Source organism: Heterodontus francisci, chromosome 38 (genome assembly GCF_036365525.1).
Source record: "Heterodontus francisci isolate sHetFra1 chromosome 38, sHetFra1.hap1, whole genome shotgun sequence".
NCBI lineage: Eukaryota > Metazoa > Chordata > Chondrichthyes > Heterodontiformes > Heterodontidae > Heterodontus > Heterodontus francisci.
This window is the reverse complement of record NC_090408.1, coordinates 44,113,428-44,133,520: the sequence shown is the minus strand read 5'-3', so window position 1 is coordinate 44,133,520 and position 20,093 is coordinate 44,113,428. Positions and strand designations below refer to the sequence as shown.

General features: G+C 43.3%; 1 protein-coding gene across 3 annotated transcripts; it reads right to left on the bottom strand.

Moving 5' to 3' along the window:
• Window positions 1–1,076: 1,076 nt before the first annotated feature.
• Window positions 1,077–18,703, bottom strand: ints14 (integrator complex subunit 14). Of its 3 annotated transcripts, none has more exons than XM_068018286.1 (12): window positions 18,620–18,703; window positions 17,537–17,811; window positions 15,862–15,969; window positions 14,482–14,637; window positions 13,887–14,005; window positions 12,706–12,848; window positions 11,130–11,222; window positions 6,421–6,565; window positions 5,035–5,168; window positions 4,830–4,948; window positions 4,251–4,316; window positions 1,077–2,471 (listed from the first exon to the last, which is right to left on the bottom strand). In XM_068018286.1, exons 2-12 carry the CDS (start codon window positions 17,756–17,758, stop codon window positions 2,463–2,465), a joined length of 1,314 nt encoding a protein of 437 aa, XP_067874387.1. In that variant the 5' UTR covers window positions 17,759–17,811; window positions 18,620–18,703; the 3' UTR covers window positions 1,077–2,462. The 3 variants fall into 3 exon arrangements, with proteins under 3 accessions (XP_067874387.1, XP_067874386.1, XP_067874385.1); XM_068018285.1 differs by lacking the exon at window positions 18,620–18,703 and adding an exon at window positions 18,028–18,416 and having other exon boundaries at window positions 1,098–2,975; XM_068018284.1 differs by having other exon boundaries at window positions 1,099–2,975.
• Window positions 18,704–20,093: the final 1,390 nt, after the last annotated feature.

Below are 20,093 nucleotides of genomic sequence, written 5' to 3'. Positions count from 1 at the left end.
AGTATTTTGCTTTTATTTTGGTATTTCTCCTCTGCACCCTGTCAAGGAACTGCACATCCCTCCTAAAGTGTGGTGACCAGAACTAGACACAATACTGTAGTTGGCCAAAGTAGAGCTTGATAAAGGTTCAGCATAACTTCCCCGCTTCAGTACTCAATTCCTCTATTTATGAAGCCCAAGATCCCATATGCTTTGCCAACTACTCTGTCAATATGTCCTGCCATCTTCAAAGATAAATGCACATGAACCCCCAGGTCCCTCTGTCCCTGCACACACTTTAGAACTGTGCCATTAAGTATATATTGTCTCTTCCTATCCCTTCTGCCAAAATGCATCACCTCACACTTCTCTGTATTAAATTCGATCTGCCACTTGTCTTAAACCCTGGATTGACTAACTCCTTTACATTCCCTTCAGCTAGTTACTCTTTAATAAGTGGATGGTGTTTGCTTTTGGTTTTACTTACTGTAACATGATGGTTGGAGGAAACTGCATAAGATAGGTGATGAATGGGTTCAAGAAAGATCTGAAGGTATATGTTATTGAATGATTAGATTTACACTCAATGGATTTCTGTATTGCGTAGTATTTACAGCAAAGAAACAGACCCTTTGACCCAACAGATCCATGCTGGTGCTTATGCTGCACACGAGCCTTCTCCCACCCTACTTCATCTCACCCCATTCTGCTAGCCTGTCTATGTCCTATTGCAGTCATTGATATTAGTAAATTTTGAAATTTTACTCTGTATTCCACTCTTCAGGTCATTTACATCTATCAAAAAAAGCAGTGGTCCTAGCACTGACCCTTGGGAAACACCACTGTCTACCATCCTCCAGTCTGAAAAACAGCCATTTACCACAGCTTGCTGTTTTCTGTCCTTAAGCCAATTTTTTATCTAAGCTGACACTCCCATTGCATGAGCCTCAATTTTGTTAACAGCCTTTTAATGGTGTATAATATAAACTTAAATGTGTGCTTTGATTCCGTTAATTGAATTACATGAACTGAACTGCCACTGTATAACATAATTTGAACTGCACTGATAAATCAGTTTTATACATTAAAAATTATAATTTCATTGCATATTAAGGAGTGCTAGATACCCTGAATTGAGTAACTTTTTTACATTCCCTCCAGCTTGCTACTCTTTAATAAGTGTATAGTGCCTGCTTTTGGTTTTATGTACTATAACATGATGGTTGGAGGAAACTGCATTTGGTAGGTGAATGGGTTAAAGGAAGAACTGATCTGAAGGTATATGTTATTGAATGATTAGATTTACACTCTGGATTTCTGTATTGCATAGTATTTATAGCAAGAAAATAGACCCTTTACCCCAACAGGTCCTTGCTGGTATAAAAACAAGCAGTCTAAATTAGTCCACTGGGCGGCACAGTGGTTAGCACCGCAGCCTCACAGCTCCAGCGACCCGGGTTCAATTCTGGGTACTGCCTGTGTGGAGTTTGCAAGTTCTCCCTATGTCTGCGTGGGTTTCCTCCCACATGCCAAAGACTTGCAGGTTGATCGGTAAATTGGCCATTATAAATTGCCCCTAGTATAGGTAGGTGGTAGGAATATGGAATTAGTGTAGGATTAGTATAAATGGGTGGTTGATGGTCGGCATAGACGCGGTGGGCCGAAGGGCCTGTTTGAGTGCTGTATCTCTAAATATAAAAAAAATTAAAAATAACTTCAATTACTAAGCCCTGGTGTGTGAGGTACCAGGATTGTCAGCAACACCAATAGAAATTAAAGAAACCAACATCTCTGGAATATCAGTGGCCTGAGTTTCAAGTATGTACCTTTCTTGTGTGCTTTCAATGAAGTTGATAAACTGCTTGATCTTTGCTGTTGCAGCTTAGGGTATGATGTAAATAGTTAGCTTCCTGCTTTACAGTCTACGTTAGTACTTTAAGTACACAGTTGTGGATCATACCTGTTTTGTCTCTAGTCTCCACCACAGAAATGTTCAACACTAATTCAGAATTTTAATCCTGGATTCTTGTAAATGCTATTTTAAAAAACTTGAGGCTTTTATTCTTTCTGTCACTCACATTACACATTTCTAAACATCCTCTCACTTGTGCCTCTGAATGTTGTAAGATTCTTAACAGTCCACACATAGCTAAAGATAGTTGTTACATTGTGACACAGCTGTGCCCAAATAAGTTAACATGCAAACCAAATGCTGAGCGAATCACATTAGGGTTTGAGGCATCACTGTCACATCTTTCTCTTTATTCTGTCTAAGCTAAGAATTGTGGATTGAGTACTTGCAGTGGTAAACAGTGTTAGTCCCATCCACAACATTACACCTGGACCCAAATATTGGCTCCCCTACAATCAGGTACAACACCCAGGCACATGAGACAGTGTGAGCGAATTGTTTCATTCTGGCTGGTTGGTATTGTACATGTAGCGGTATTCGAGAAAGTACAAGTCCAGGACCAGATATCCTTTTACCTAGGCTGTGTGATGAAAAGGCAAAGAAATTATGGAGGTTTTAATTTTCATTAACAGTAACAAAAAAGACAGCTTATTAAAAATAGATTTTGTAGAAAGATTTTCTTTTCATGCTACAAAATCCCAGGTAGATTTTTATAACAATTTTTCACAGCCTCATGTCCCTCGCTGTATCCTTGTGCACAGCACTTCCAGTAGAACATTGCTTTTTAAAAGTAAGGTCCTCAAAAGTGAACCAAATACAGTCTCCATTCCGATCATATTCTGTCAGTGCTGCTGCTAGAGAAATCTGTCTGCAGAGGGGTAATGTTGTGCTCGTAAGCTGCATACTCTGAGTTCCCAGTGCTGGCCAACTTGAGCTGCTGGGCTGCGTGGGAGAGCTGAAATGCAGCATCGGGATGGGCTGTGTCTGGGAGGAGAGTGCATTCACGGTCCAGCATATCCGCCACACCTTTCAGTAAGTCCAAAAATCCAAATGCAAGGGCTGCCTTTCTCAACCGATTCAGTTCCTGTAAAAGGAAACACACAGGCTGAAGGACAGTTTGCTTTTAAAATGTGAAAGATGTGCTCGTTAAGTTGAAGGTACCAATGCCAAGGAATAGATAGTCAGAAACCAGCTCCTATCAGCCTCAATGTGACTAAACCTTTCTGTACCAGGTTGCAGCTTCACTGAGAGCCTAACAATTCGTGCCATATATTGGCGTTTTTGGGGTCATTCCCCATCAGCTAATAGAAATTTTATTAAAACTTTCCTAATCTCATTTCACAAAGACCCTTTCAGCCATTAGAACGAGATGCTAATTCCAATTAAGATTAAGCTGGATTTGGATCCTGGTCTCAGAAGTGGAAGGGCACTGAACTAAGCTTGTCACTTCACCCAGTCCCAAGTTGTATTTTTCTGGGTGCCTGGTTTTCATCACAAATTGCTGACTGGATGGCATGTACCAAGGGCAGAGGCTGGAGGGGGATTCACTGTCAGACTGAGGCGAGACTGTGAGGGGATCTGAAAATGAGGACAAAGACTTTGAAATCAATTCCCTGGCATACATATTTACAAGAAAACCTGAGCTCAACTTCTAAAAGAAAAAAAATCTGGATGTTTTTGGGATGGAAAAATTCTGATAGTTATTTGCAATATTAGAATTGCTGGATGGCACAGGGAGAGAGATAGAAAGATAATCTTGGCAATATTCAGCTAGGCTGCACATGAAAGGAGAAGTAGGTCAATGTTTTAGGTGCAATTTCTGTGTCAGAAGCTGATGAACCTCCTGTGTATTTCCAATGGCTTCTATTCCCAACATAGTAAGAGCTATGAATTCTTTAACAGGAAGTACAGTACTTTCAGTTCAGGACAAGCAAAGGAGTGTCTCTACAACTGCTCAAAGATTCAAAGGGTTTTGTTGGAATTTTAATCAAGATTTTCCCCAAGCTTTGAATTGCTTATTCCATCCATTACTGAAATATAAAGTCAGGGACACCTCCCAGGATGCAGACTGCCTTTATATCATATTTGCACTCAGACAGCTTCTCCGTTAATGCTGCACATTATCAAGGATCAGATGCCAAAATGGTAAATCCCAGATCAGCAGGGAGAAAATTAACTATCAACTTTTCCCCACCTGGTAGACGTGGCTTAACAGGGATTGCACAATGAATATAGTCCCTGGCAGGCACTATCCTACCCTTCAGTTTCAGATTGTTACTCTTTAATTTTAGATTTGATTGCCTGCATAGTTTTTTTATTCATTTGATAATGCAAATTCACTGAGAATCAACCTATTTACCTTGTAGAATGTCTGTGTTTTTTCTGGAAGTTTCCGAGCATTTCTTAAGATCTTCTGAACATCAGTCTAAAGGCAAAAGAGAAAATATTAGGGGCAAGCAAGAGACCATCTAATAGCTACATTCCCCTCTGAATATGTTAACTCATTCAGTTTATGGAAATAGTAAGCTGCTTAATTGTTTAAAGTTTATCTAGGATGGCTATACAATAAACATCAGCTGCTCCTTCAGATATGCTGTGAACTACAGAACCACAAGCTCAGCACGCAGCCACAATTGAATGGAGAGCTGCATAGGGCAAGGCAACAATTGCTCTTTAACTGGTATATATTTTGATGCATGTATTAAGCAGCATACTTCAGACATGTGGAGAGGGAACTAACATAGACTTGATGCATTGTGCTATTAAATTAATCAAATGGTGTCAAAGTGAAGGGGCAAGTTCTGGTGTTGACTGGATTGGATGAAATGCTTAAAGTGAACTGTACATTCTTTGAAATGTCCAATTATCAATCAGTGCAGTGAGCAAGGAGCTCGAGTAGAGATAGGCTAATATCACAATGACCCAGTACCAACCATACCTGCAGTCCACTGGGCTTAATCCACACAGTCACGTTCTGTGCATAACTGCGCTTTGTCCTAGGTTGTAGGGGGAAGGGGCTTTTGCTGTCATCTTCGCCATAGGGATTTTCCTCAGCATCTGAAATTCACCAAAATAGGATTTTACATTTAGAAACAAACATGGAGATGTTAGTTCGGGACACAGGGAAATAGAACCATGCTCACCCAAAATGGGCCCCAACTGCGACATCTTTCCAAGCCAAGGAAGAGGCTCTGGACCAGGCTCAAACAAGGACATCATCAGATTGGATTTCTTTTTGCTGTCAGCCTGAGAGTACAGCATCCCATACCAGTCTGGTCTGATCAAATCGAAGAAGCAAAAAGTAAGTGTACAACATTGTCAAACCAGATTAATGAATCACATTTCCCAGAATCCAACAACTGATTGTAGGGATGGGGAAGGAGTGGCGGGATTGAGGCAAAAAAAAAAGGTTTGGAGAGTGAAAAGCCTCCCATTTACAGTCAATTGCTCACTATTTACTTCCCAGAGAAAGTGGTAGATTTTATGCTCTGTGTTACCCTCTCTTTGTAGTGAGGTGACCCTGAGCCCCGTATAATTTCTTGAATGGGGCCATGTTTATAGGTCCAGCATTAGTATCCTAAGTATTCAGCTGTTACTAGCGGTTTTCTTCTGCACTCAGACCTCGCAAGCTGCTCAGATACGTGGCCTACAAACAATTAGAGATACAGCACTGAAACAGGCCCTTCGGCCCACCGAGTCTGTGCCAAACATCAACCACCCATTTATACTAATCCTACACTAATCCCATATTCCTACCAAACATCCCCACCTGTCCCTAAATTTCCCTACCACCTACCTATACTAGTGACAATTTATAATGGCCAATTTACCTATCAACCTGCAAGTATTTTGGCTTGTGGGAGGAAACCGGAGCACCCGGAGAAAACCCACGCAGACACAGGGAGAACTTGCAAACTCCACACAGGCAGTACCCGGAATCGAACCCAGGTCCCTGGAGCTGTGAGGCTGCGGTGCTAACCACTGCGCCGCCCTGAATTCTCGGGCTGCTGCTGAATGAAGGACTGACTGCTTGAAGCAAACTGTAAAGAGGCCAAGCTCCCTGTGTATCGAGCAAGTGTGGGGAGAGGGAATGGCAGAGATTAACTAAGCATCTTCTAGTACACGCTGCTTCTGGCTGATGTTGTCCAGCCAGGGCATCCAGGAAAGGGGAGAAATTATGTGACATCCTTCTGTGGCATTGTGGGGGGGGAGGGGGGAGGTCATTAGACCTGTGCCATGAGTGAATCACTAGGGCACTGCTGAGATCTGGGTGCTTCAGAGCTTTGCTGCACCAAGGCAGCAGCAGAGCTCAAGGGCTCTGACCAGAACCTCAATCCAAAACATAGCCCTGGAAGGTATGAACAGTTAGGGAAATACATTATGGTTTGTCAGTAATAATCATTTGTTATTAATGTCCTTAGGGTTTTAGCCAGTGTGGATCCCTCTCAGTATGAATTAGACACAGAGACTAGATGTTACACAAAAGATGCTTGGCTAATTTCAGGGCATGTTAGCGTACAGCTCCTCACCCGAGCAGCACTATAGCCACCATCCCTTCTACTTTGAGACTGCCATGCAGTAAGACACAAAATGACGGCAATTTTCCAGCAATCTGAGAAGCAGAGGTCTCATCTTCAGTTTCTTCAGGTAATCCACTCCCCATGTCATCACCTTCTACCAAAGCAAAGGAAAAGAAACACTTAGTGTCGGTACATTCAGCCCTCTGCTCTCCAATAGCAGCACCATACTAAAAAATGACTCCATTGTAACAGCACCACCTTCACCCTCCCCCAGGGAGACTTCAACTTCGCAGGACACCAACTTCTACACACACCTCTCTCCTGTTACATTCCCACCTTTACAAACTGACAGAAGGCAAATTCATATCAGAAAGCTCAACTTCACTCAGTGATCGGCGTGAGGTGAAGTTTGCATAGAGCGATGGAGGCAAGAACCCAGGAATTCTAGAAAGAGTTGGTTGGTTTGACGAGGGGACAATTGTTTCTAGATGAATTAGCCAAAGCGATCCCTCCACATTACCTGCCTTGTGATAAGTGGGGTACTGCTCTCCAGTGTCTCCCTCGTGAGTAGATCCACTTCTACCCAAAGCCTCCAATTAGCACAAGGAAAGGCTGCATTTTACCCAAGGACAGAAACCCTGGTTCAAGAAGGCACCTCATCATCATCTTCTCGAGGGCAATTAGCGATGGGCAATAAATGCTGGTCTAGCCAGCGATGCCAACATAAAATAAATTTTTAAAAAGCTGCATCTTTCTTTATCTTCTGGATGTTTTTGAAGTCACAGAATCACAGAATAATACAGTGCAGAAGAGGCCCTTCGGCCCATCGAGTGCACCGATGCATTAAAACACCTGACCTGTCTACCTAATCCCATTTGCCAGCACTTGGCCCATAGCCTTGAATGTTATGACGTGCCAAGTGCTCATCCAGGTACTTTTTAAAGGATGTGAGGCAACCCGCCTCTACCACCCTCCCAGGCAGGGCATTCCAGACCGTCACCACCCTCTGGGTAAAAAAGTTCTTCCTCAAATCCTTAAACCTCCCGCCCCTCACCTTAAACTTGTGACTCCTCATAACTGACCCTTCAACTAAGGGGAACAGCTGCTCCCTATCCACCCTGTCCATGCCCCTCATAATCTTGTACACCTCGATCAGGTCACCCCTCAGTCTTCTCTGCTCCAGCGAAAACAACCCAACCCTATCCAACCTCTCTTCATGGCTTAAATGTTCCATCCCAGGCAACATCCTGGTGAATTGCCTCTGCACCCCCTCCAATGCAATCACATCCTTCCTATAATGTGGCGACCAGAATTGCACACAGTACTCCAGCTGTGGCCTTACCAAAGTTCTGTACAACTCCAACATGACCTCCCTGCTTTTGTAATCTATGCCTCGATTGATAAAGGCAAGGGTCCCCTATGCCTTTTTCACCATCCTATAAACCTGCCCTTCTGCCTTCAGAGATCTATGGACAAACACGCCAAGGTCCCTTTGTTCCTCGGAACTTCCCAGTGTCAGGCCATTCATTGAATACTTCCGTGTCACATTACTCCTTCCAAAGTGTATCACCTCACACTTTTCAGGGTTAAATTCCATCTGCCACTTTTCTGCCCATTTGACCATCCCGTCTATATCTTCCTGTAACCCAAGACACTCCACCTCACTGTTAACCACTCGGCCAATCTTTGTGTCATCTCTGAACTTACTGATCCTACCCCCCACATAGTCATCTATGTCGTTTATATAAATGACAAACAATAGGGGACCCAGCACAGATCCCTGTGGTACGCCACTGGACACTGGCTTCCAGTCACTACAACAGCCGTCTGTCATCACTCTCTGTCTCCTACAGCTAAGCCAATTTTGAATCCACCTTATCAAGTTACCTTGTATCCCATGTGCATTTGCTTTCTTGATAAGTCTCGCATGTGGGACCTTGTCAAAGGCTTTACTGAAATCCATGTAAACTACATCAACTGCACTACCCTCATCTACACACCTGGTCACATGCTCAAAAAATTCAATCAAATTTGTTAGACATGACCTCCCTCTGACAAAGCCATGCTGACTATTCCTAATCAAATTTTGCCTCTCCAAGTGGTGACAGATTCTCTTCTTCAGAATTTTCTCCAATAGTTTCCCTACCACTGATGTGAGACTCACTGGTCTGTAGTTCCCTGGCTTATCTCTACAACCTTTCTTAAATAGTGGGGCCACATTAGCTGTTCTCCAGTCCTCTAGCATCTCCCCTGTGGCCAGAGAGGAATTAAAAATTACGGTTCTTGAAATTGTGCCATGGGATGTTTAATGTCCAACTGAAACACCAGAAGCAAGCAAGACTTGGGACCAGGGGACGGCAACATGTCTGTGATAAAACATTTTGAGGTCCGTGACTGGTAATTTCAGGGATGAGAAATTTTCCACTGGCTTCTTCTTTCAGAAGATTTGTTTTAAAAAAAAAAAACTCACAGCTGTTATTTTCACTGACAGGTGCTTAGAGCAGGAACAACGCTTCCAATTCGGGCAAGTTCGGAATTTTCTGGCGGGTTTCAATTTTTTTTTTAAAGCTTGCCGAAAAGACTGAACCTGTCCGTGGGGGGAAAGAGAGAGGGAGAAAGTGGGGGGGGGGGAAGAGAGAGAGAGAGAGAGAGAGAAAGTGGGGAGGGTCGAGAGAGAGATGGACGGAGGGGAAGGAGGGGGGCGGGAGAGGGGGGGGGGGGACAAAGAGGAGAGTCTTGGCTCTCTCCCATTAATCTCTTTGTCCCTTCCTATCCCACTCTGCTTTTCTGTTGTACATGACTCTTCTGAACTATCTGCTTCATCCTGTAAAATTCTCCTGATTTGGAGATCACTGCCCTTCTGTTGGCTGCCCCGTCTTCAGCTACGTATGACAAGCAGGTGAAAAAGTTGCAAACAGAGACCATCACAAGTTAAATTGTTTTGTGACAACAGCAGTGTGAGAAATGGTCCGTCTGCCTATTGCTGATTTTTTCTAGTGCCCCACCTCAATAGCCACAATAACAATCCTCTCCTTGAGTTTTATGGTTTACTGGATGAATTTTCACTCCTGACACAGTGTAAATCCACAGAGGTCATTCGATAATGTCCATCTACCACCCGTGATATGATGTAGCTAGCTCTATTCCGTCAATAAAAGTAATTCGCATTGGCATTGCATACTATTTTGCTAGCTAATACAGTTGTGCGGCTCTCCATTGATGTTTGTATGTGTAGCTACTTTATTTATAGTGAGAAATGTGTTTTAAATCGGATTGTGTTTTGATGGCATTAGATTGGCTATACACTTTATACACAGCTTAACTGCCCCCATGTCTGTGGCGGAGTCAATAATTTTGTCAAATGTCCATGGTGCAACATGTCGGTGCCTATCCCTGCATGGGATCATAGTTTAAGATTTCATCTAAAGCATGAGACCTCCAGCAACGTAGCATTCCTGGAGTACTGCACTGAAATTTTAGCCTAGATTATGTACTCAAATCCTACAGTGGAACTTGAACCCATAACCTGCTGAATTACAGCTAAGAGTACGAACAGTTCAGCTAAACTAATTCTCCTTCCAAAGACATGGGACATCATTGTCATGGAGAGGCAGAACATGGCCGTGAGCTTTTCTCGGAGCTGGAAGGTACATGGGCCCAACAAGCCTAAACCTTTTTTTAATTGATAAATTTCCATCTCAACCAGCTTCTCAACATATCCTTCTTCTCTCGCTAAGAACTGAATTCTGTCATGAGCACATTTATCTGCCTCAGTTTGTTCCAAGGTCGTGTATTCCGCAGGTCTATTACCCAATGGGCTTTTTTTTTTTAAAATGCCTTAGTCATAATAAAATTGATATTGCGCAATAATACTAATGAATTAATCTTTTTGAAATTATGATGGACAATCTATTTCTCAATCTACTGTTGCAAGGTGTCAACAGACTGGTGCTAAAATGTACTCTCTCTTTCAGTGGTAGCCACGTGTGTGTGTGATTGTTCCAGTGGGTGAGTGGGACTGACTGCATTGCTCCATGGAGAGCCAGCATGGACTTGATGGGCTGAATGGCCTCCTTCGTATAAATGACTAAGTTCACTTCACACAAGTCATGATCAACACACAGGAGAGAAAAAAACTTGCATTTTATTGCACCTTTCATGTCGAGCCGTCCCAAAACGTTTCACAGCCAATTACATTTTGTTTGAAGTGCAGTTACTGTTGTAATGTAGGAACTGTTACAGCCAACTTGCCCACAGCAAGATCCCACAAACATCAATGTGATAATGACCAGAGAATCTGTTTTAGTGACTGAGAGATAAATATTGGCCAGGACACCGGGGAGAACCCCCCCCCCCCTCCCCGCTCTTTCTCAAACAGTGCCATGGGACCTTTTACGTCCATCTGAAAGACGGCATCAGCAACAGTGCAGCACTCCCTCAGTACTGCACTGGGGTGTCAGCCTAGATTTTGTGCTCAAGTCTCTAGAGTCAAACTTGAACTCACAACCATCTGACTCAGACGAGAGGTCTCCCACTAAGCCACAACTGACACTTAGAATGGACTTAGGGTAGACTAGTGGAAACAGAAACATCACACCATATCACAACGATAACCTTACAGCCCCCATTCACAGCACCCAAAGCTCAATGACAGGTTGGTACTGTGTGACTGACACTTGCAAGACACTAAGCAATACACAAAAAGATCAAGGACCCACCTTTATTCAGGGCGATGGGTAAAACCAAGTGTCGCGACAGGACTGGTGGGCTGGCTATATCAGCAATCTTTATAAATCCCACTATGTCCAGCTCTGTGAAAGTAAAACAAAATCAAATCAAAAAGATAAAACCATATCAGACTCTCCCCCTTCCTCCCAAACCTGGAATATAACCTGGTGCGTAGAGGTCACTGATCCCAAGCTCAGACATGTTTAATCAATAGAAGCTTATATCTGGGCTGGTCAGAAAACACACAGCTCTCCGTATACCATGGGATATACACAGACCACATGCCCTAGCTACCACCACATGCAAGCAAGACTCCCCTGTTTGGAGTGTAGGACAAATGTAGGGATGGATTTTCTGTTTACAACAAGGAGCAAATAATGTGAGAAAGTTTCTCCACTCTGGGGTTCTGCAGTTTGACAATCTGCCTGTTATAAATACAATAGCGAATTCAGGAGAAACATCTTCACCCAGAAAATGGCAAGAACATGGAATTCACTACCACAGGGAGCAATTGTGGTGAATAGCATAGATGCATTTAAGGGGAAGCTAGATAAATACATGGGGAAGAAAGGAATAGAAGGCTGTATTGATGGGGTGAGATGAAGTAGGGTGGAAGGAGGCTCCTGTGTGGCATAAACACCGTTATAGACTAGTTGGGCCGAATGGCCTGTTTCTTTGCTATAGAATCCTATGTAATTCTATTGGGTGATGTAATCTCATGTATCCCCTCCCCCACTGCCAGTAATCCAGGGAGACAAAAATAACCAATGGCCATTTTCAGGAAGAACTCTGGGAAATGCCTTCCCAAAACAAATGAATGCAAGGAGAGTGGGGATCTAATGATGTAACACTAGATAGATGTAAACACCCTCGTGTTCCACATTCCCTAAGAACAACAGACTCACAGGAGGCCATTCAGCCCATCATTCCTCTTTGAAAGTTATCTAATTGGTCCCACTCTGCTGCTCTTTCTCCATAGCCCTGCAAATTTCCTCCCTTCAAGTATTTAACCATTTCCTTTTGAAAGTTGGTCTCAAGTACAGTCCATACTAGGTGAGGACAGCAATTTCCTTCCCTCAAGGACTTTTAATTATATTTCCAGATTTAAAAAAAATGAATTTAAATTCTCAAATTACCCTGGTGAGATTTGAGCTCATGTCCTCTTACCCAGTAACATAACCATTGCACTGCTCTACCAATCTAGATGAGATACAACTGAGTAATGGTCAGCATAAATCCACAGTATTAAATGGCCCATAGTTACAACCTCACTGGCACTAACCTAACTGTGTCACACAAACACCAGATAGCTACCACATCAGACATGTTCTTCCAGAGCTGAGACTAAGCACTACTGGGACAGGGTAAAGGGAGCTGTGCTCTGCTTATACCATGTCTGAGCTTCAAAATCCTGGCACTAACACCAATACAAAAAGTAGCAGTGTTTGATTCTCTCCCACCAAGATTATTTACATTGATAAACACAAAGATTCACACAAAGAATCAAAAGCTAAACTAAGGAATGAGACTGCCCGTCAACTGGTAGATTTACCTGAGCACACTCACCTGTGTTGATAGTTTTTGGAACAGGCTCCAGTTCTTCATCAATGATGACAGGTTCTGGTCTCGGGAACATCTGCATGTCAGACACCAGGTGCCCACATTTCAGCACAGCATGGAAAGGCGAGTAGGCTTGATCAATCAGTTTGCTGCAACACGAGAGAAAGACACAACAGTGTGATCCAAGCTGCACACTGGAGACATTCTACTCTCCCAAAATCTCCCTGGATATTTAATGGTCTCTAATGTCTACTCATGGATATTTAATATTGTCTGCTAGCTTCCCGCACCACCAACCCTCCCTCACCCCGCCTCAATTCCTGGATATTTAATGCTTTGTACTATCCCCACCTGTATAATAATTGTACGGAGTGACAGTGTCTGGATTCCTCTCTCTGTCTATTAGACAAGAGGAACTCCCTGTGCAGGGAACTGCAGACAAACTCATATCGCTAGGCCTCTGTACACCAAACTACAATCCCGATTCCATGCTCTCGTACACGGTGAATACCATCACAAACATTTCAATAAACTTTTTGTGTGTTTGGAAACCTGATTTTTGACATACACCATGTTAACTGTATTTAACTGTATGCCGGTGGTGGACACTAACCGGGGATTCACTTGAGCCCCCTTTAAATGGACACAGACTGAAACTGTGGTTGTTGGGTTAGGAGGTGTATGCTTGTAATGTGCAACTCTGTAAATAAAAATAGAAAAGTGTATAAAGATTGGCTCCAGTTCTATCTTTCACCAACTGGTTTTCTGAGAAAGATATCAATTCTGGAAAAGACTGTTTTTAATGTCGATTTCCTGTGAGAGTCCACAGTTGGATAGTTCCAACCAATTAATTACACAGAATGAATGCAAATATTCAAAATGATTAATTTCTAGATTATAGAAAGTGTTATTTCTTGCTGCACTGCCAGGAAATCCGGGGTGCAAGGGGCGGGGGGGGGGGTTGGTGGGGAGAGGGTCAAAGAGAATGCCAAGCTCTACCATCCTGCTGTGTATTCGGAGCATGATACCTGCTGTAATTAGCTCATATTCTGGAGCTGGAACATACGACACCCTCACAGACTTGGCTCATGGAAGTCACTATCAGAATATAACCCCCTTAAAGTGACGATACAGTCACCCCACTTCACCGCAAACAGATCTGCATCACATTCACAGCAATCACGTACCCAAACATGGACTGCACATTTTTCAGGCACAGAGGACCATCAATAGTGAAGATCTGTCCCTCACCATTGTTTAAATCTATCAGACGTTCCAGAATGTCTAGTGTGTCTGTGGTCTGTAGCTGGAAGAGAGAAGTTAGCGTTGGTCAGCAGTTGACCAGTTTGGAAAACATGGACCCCAACTGGTTCACACAAAATTAACCTCTTACATATACATACTCCTTCATTCTTGTTGCAGTAATGCACATACTATTCCTCATATCTCACACTCTCCATCTCCAATTCACTGACTCCTGTCCTCTTATTGTAGTTTCACACACCCGCTTCACGTTTCAGATAAATGTTTCCATCAAGCTCACACTGGAGAAAAAATCTCCGCATGGCAACAATTACAATTCTAACTGAAATTTGCTCAGGACAGTATCAAGTTAATTTTACAATAAATATGTATCTAAACACACACACACACACACACACACACACACACACACACACAGAGTGTAAGCGCACAAGAACGCAGGGACAAGCTGCCCCGTGGAGAGAGCTGGGGCTCTGCTACTGAAAGTAAATGTCTAATTGTCTTGCAGATGTGTCGTACCTCTTCCAAGTTAGCGATGCACATAACGTACAACTTTGAAGGAAATGGGAAGGGAAGTGGGAACTTGCTGTCCTCGGAGCGCTGACTGAGGACAGAGAGGGAGTGTCGGAGTGATCCGCGGCCTATTCCCAGGCTCCCATCCGTTACAAGGATCACCTGAGAAAAAGAAAAGCTTACAATCAGACGCCAATGTCAACAGGATAGAGGCTGGTGTCAATAAATTACAAATGAGTTGAGTTTTCATTTTTTACAAGGAGGGAAATCATTTTTATTACAACATTCGTTCACTTTGAAGATATTCCATATTTTTACAGCTGAATTGCTGCTCATCCAGCTTCCACCCAAATCCCCAGGCTCTCAGTTTTAAATGGTACCAATCCAGAGCCAATTGAGAGTCCATTTCTGCCACGGGGAGCTAGAACAGATGGAGTCTAAGCTGCACTTTTATGCCAGGCCTGAAGGAAGGAACTTGCATTTATATAGCACCTTTCACAACCCCAGGATGTCCAAAAGCACTTTACAGACAATGAAGTACTTTTTGAAGTGTAATCACTGTTGCAATGTAGTAAATGCAGCAGCCAATTTTCACACAGCAAGATCCCACAAACAGCAATGTGATAATGACCAGATAATTTGTTTGTGAGTTGTGGGATAAATACTGGCCCGGACAGCAGGGAGAACTCCCCTGCTCTTCTTCAAAATAGTGCCGTGGGATATTTAACATCCATGTGACAGGGCAGATGGGTCCCCAGTTTAATGTCTCATCTGAAACACTCACTGGGAGTGTCAGCTTGGACTTTGTGCTCAAGTCCCCAGAGTGGGACTTGAACCCACAACTTTCTGGCTCAGAGGTGAGAGTGCCAGTAACTGAGTCATGGTTTAAAGATAGTGTCAGTGGTCATCAATCACACTCACCCTCTCTCAGGCCATAAGATCATGGTTAATGTGTAATGACCAACATTCCAGACAGCACAAAGGCAATAAATTCATGATGACAAAGCCTGAAGGGAAAACAACCGGGTGAGCAGTCATTATATTAAAAGGTTCCATACTATACAGAAGCAGTCAAATGTAATGGGATCCAATGAACAAATTAAACTTTTGGCAAAGACACCGCTGTCCACAAATGTACAAGTTCCAAATATGGACTTCCCTAAACTTCAGTACGAATGCTACACATTCTCCGCATCCCTCCATAACCCGGGGGTGAGGGACCCTAACCAATCCCTAAATCTATTGATAAAGACACCCAATATCAAGAATTATTCCCAAACAGAACAGCAAGAGCCAAAACAACACTGCAGGGACATAGACCCAGGAGATGGATAGTCAAATCTAAACTCCAAGCCAGCAGATACATGTTTATTTAAATCCAGTTACCTGACAGGGGATGCAGATACCCCACTCATCCTGCACAATGTTGCTGATCCCTGTAAGTGCAGACTCGAGGCAAGTCTTGTCATAGTCATCTACTGTGCTCAGTGCCTCCTGGAAAAGATTCAATGTGGTCAAGTGCGGGGCTGTGAGAATCACACAGAAGGTTTCATACCTCAAAGAACAGCAGCAACTTGTATTTATATAGAGCTTTTAACATAGTGAAACATCCAAGACACTTTACAAGAGGGTTATAAAACAAAATTTGACAGCCACAAAAGGAAATATTAGGGATGATCACAGCACAGGAGGCCATTCGGCCTGTCAAGTCTGTGCCAGTTCTCTACAAGAGCAATTTAGTCCCACTCTCGCCCTTTCCCTATAACCCTGCAAACGTTTTTCTCTCAGATAATTATCCAATTTCCTTCTGAAAGCCACAATTGAATCTGCCTCCATCACACTTTCAGGCAACACATTCCAGATCCTAACCACTCGCTGTGTATAAAAGCTTTTCCTCCTGTCACTGTTAGCTCTTTTGCCAATCACCTTCAATTGGGGTCCTCTGGTTCTCGATCCTCCACCAATGGGAACAGTTTCTTCCAATCTACTCTGTCTAGATCCCTCATGATTTTGATCACTTCTATCAAATCTCTTCTCAACTTCCTCTTCTCTAAGGTGAACAACCTCAGCTTCTCTAATCTATCCACGTAACTGAAGTCTATTAGCTCCAGAACCATTCTTGTAAATCTTTTCTGCATCCTATCTAAAGCCTTCACATCCTTCCTAAAGTGGAGAGAGAGTTAGAAAGGCAGGAGGTGTTTAGGGAGGCAATTCCAAAGCTCGGGGCTTCGGCAGTTGAAGCACAGCTGCTAATGGTGCAGCAATTAAAATCAGGGGTGCACGAGAGGCCAAAAGTGCAGAAGCGCAGATATCTCAGAGGGTTGTGGGGCTGGAGGAGATTACAGAAATAGGCAGAGGTAAGGAGGGATTTAAAAACAAAGATCAGAATTTTAAAGGGCCACAGCAGGAATCCTGCATTACTCATTAGAATATCAAATCCCTTCTATTTCTGTTCACTTTATAATAAAGTAGTGGGGAACACAATCATTTCTATTATAAATATAAAGATGAATAATGTCATAAATACACACCTAACCTCCAGCTGTCTCTCCTGAAAGCGCTGACTGTTATGATTCCTGCTGCTGCCTCAAGCAAGTGACTGTTCTTCACGTGTGAGCCTTGGCAGCAAGTGTCCAATGGCCATTCCATTAAGAGGCTTGACACAATCCTATCTGCGTTTGAGGTTCAGTCACAAGCACTTTCCCGCTCTGGCTACTGGACAGTGATCTGGTGCAGGAATCCTGGCTTAAAATCTTGCTTAGATTAACTTTAAAAGCCCAGGGCTGGCCTGACTGAGATAACTAACTTGGCACATACCATATAGTCTGTACAGTTTAGCATTACACCAGGCAGTTCTTTTACCCACTCATAGGATGTTACATTACCTGATATTACAAATCATCACTCCAACCATAGTGTGATTCTTCTAGAAATAACAGATTAAAGTTTATATGATTGCATTTTTGTTAAAATACATTATCATGGCTGTCTGTAGTTTGCTGATCTTCCTTCTCAAACTTCTGTGTCAAAGAATAGCTGAATGAGAAAGAGCAGCCCCCACCTGCAGAGTGTTGTAGTCCCTGGTGAAGGGAACCATGAGCTCCCAGAGTGAGGAGAAAGCCACGAGACACGTGAACTCCAGTTTGTAATTGGTTGCCATATGTTCAAACAGCATGCTGAGCCCATGGGCAGCCAAGTGCTTGCGCTGGTATTCCTCTGTGCCTTCCAGAGAGACAGGGCGCGTCATGGAGAGAGAAACATCTAACAGGACCACAGTCGGCATGGCTGGTGACACAACCTCTCACCTCTCCACTTGAACAAGTGTAAACAGATTTGCTGTAATTAAATAAAAAACATTATTGTGAAATATGTTGCTGTGTGAAGCATCCACATCTGATCTGCTCAATCTATTCAAACCCAGCAGCTGACCGACACCATCTGGATGACTTGCCGCAACTTCTGTGTCTCACAGCTAAGGGACCAATAATTTGTGTTCCTAGACCTACACAGACTAGAATGTAGGAAATGAGACATTTAGTTCATCCAACTTACTCCTTCATAAAAGTCCTGTTCCATAAAACAATACAACCGTTAAACCAGTTCCTACTTCATATCCACATTCCCCAAACTCCCTGCTGAGTTAAGAACCAAAATCCATCGAATTTGCTTTGACAATCTTCCTAGTCGCACGATAAAATAATAGAGTTGTTGACTAATCACAGCAATCTACCCATTAGAATCACAGAATGATAGAGAAAGAGGCTATTCGGCCCATTGTGCCTGTGCTGGTTGTCCACTTAGTCCCAATCTCCATGGCCCTGCAAATATTTATTCTTTTGAGTTTACAACAGAGCTGGAGATGCGGTGAGAAAAGTCCCGGTGCTGCAGCTCTTTGGGAAGCAATGGGATAAATCCCTGCTTCATTTGTTGTGCTGATGTTGTTTATGGGGATATTGTCCAGGATGTGGAGGGAGCTCCTCCTCCCGGCTCAGCTCACACTTTCTAAACCAGAAGTCTGGGGTAAATGCAGGGAAGGAGTTCAAGAATTAACTTTTATTATTTATTGTGCTAGAAGTTTCTCCCCATTCTCCATCACTAAGGCCGGGGAATCAGCAATGGAAAATAACGCCGCCACAACACCTACCCGAGCCCGAAGAGCCGAGCTCCACTTCCGGCCTGAGTCCTCCGAGTCCGCCGCCGCCTCCCGCTCCGGGCTGCCCGCACTCCGAGTCCGCCGCCTCAGGCTCCGGGCTGCCCGCACTCCCCACAACATCCGTCAGCAGACACATAGATTCCCCAACTCCAGCTCTTTAAAATGGTGGATCACATCCATATGTATCTAACTGGATGATTATATATATAATTGTATATAATATACAATAGGTCACTAATATGTATAATATATATAAAACCTGTCACATAATTTCTTATAGGTCTGCGCACATTTCAAAATTATAATGACCTAGATCCACATTTATAATGGAAACAGTCTGTAAACTCATCACATTCTCGCTTCCCTGGTACAGGTCAGGTTTATATAGACAGTTTCCATTACAAATGTGGAGGTAGAAATTATAACGGAAATATAAAAATGTGGACTGAATGTGTGATTTTAAAATGGGGAGCGAATTATGCTGCCTGCCCTAGTCAAATAGCCCTCACCCTCTAACCTTGCTCCACCTGGTGACTGCACTTGCTGTTGACTCCCCTGTGTGCCCTTCCATGGGAGCATGTTATTCAAAAAAAAAGTCTTGTCATGATTCTGGTCACACCTTTCATAGAAAACAGAATCATAGAAATAGCACAGAAGGAGGCCATTTGGCCCATCGAGTCTACACCAGCTCTCGACAAGAGAAATTTAACTAGTCCCACTTCTCGTCATTCCCCACATCCCTGCAAATTCTTTCTGTCAGATAATTATCCAATTCCCTTCTGGAAGCCATGATTGAATCTGCCTCCACCACACTCACAGGCAGCACATTTCAGATCCTAACCACTCGCTCTGTAAAAAAGCTTTTTGTCATGTCGCTGTTAGCTCTTTTGTCATTCACCTTAAAACCAGTGTCCTCTAGCTCTCAACCGTCCAACAATGGGAACAGTTTTTCCCTATTGTCTAGATCCCTCACGATTTTGAACACCTCCATCAAATCTCCTCATAACTTCCTGTTCTCTAAGGAGAACAACCCAGCTTCTCCAATCTATCCATAAATTGCTATGTCATCATTTCCCATTTAATTTTCCTGTCAACTGTCACCATTTAGTTGCAGGCTGCAGTAAATAGCCTAGGTGGGAGAGCAGAGTTTTTTTATTCGTTCGTGGGATGTGGGTATCGCTGGCTAGGCCAGCATTTATTACCCATCTCTAATTGCCCTTGAGAAGGTGGTGGTGAGCTGCCTTCTTGAACCATTGCAGTCCTTGGGGTGTTGGTACACCAACAGTGCTGTAGGAAGGAGGTCCAGGATTTTGATCCAGCGACAGTGAAGAAACAGTGGGAGAGGTGGTTGTGTAGTGGTAATGTCACTGGATCAGTAATCCTGATGCTTAGGCTAATGCTGTAGCGACATGGGTTCAAATCTGACCAGGGTAGGTAGTGATATTTGAATTCAATTCATTACTCT

What these genes read in the sequence shown, in the direction of transcription:
- ints14 (XM_068018284.1), bottom strand. Translation starts at nt 17,758, where the DNA reads ATGCCGACTGTGGTCCTGTTAGATGTTTCTCTCTCCATGACGCGCCCT. An exon ending in GGGACTACAACACTCTGCAG is followed by an intron (nt 15,970 to 17,536) that starts GTGGGGGCTGCT and finishes AATCTTTTCCAG; the next exon opens with GAGGCACTGAGCACAGTAGA. An exon ending in TCCAAAAACTATCAACACAG is followed by an intron (nt 11,223 to 12,705) that starts GTGAGTGTGCTC and finishes TTACTTTCACAG; the next exon opens with AGCTGGACATAGTGGGATTT.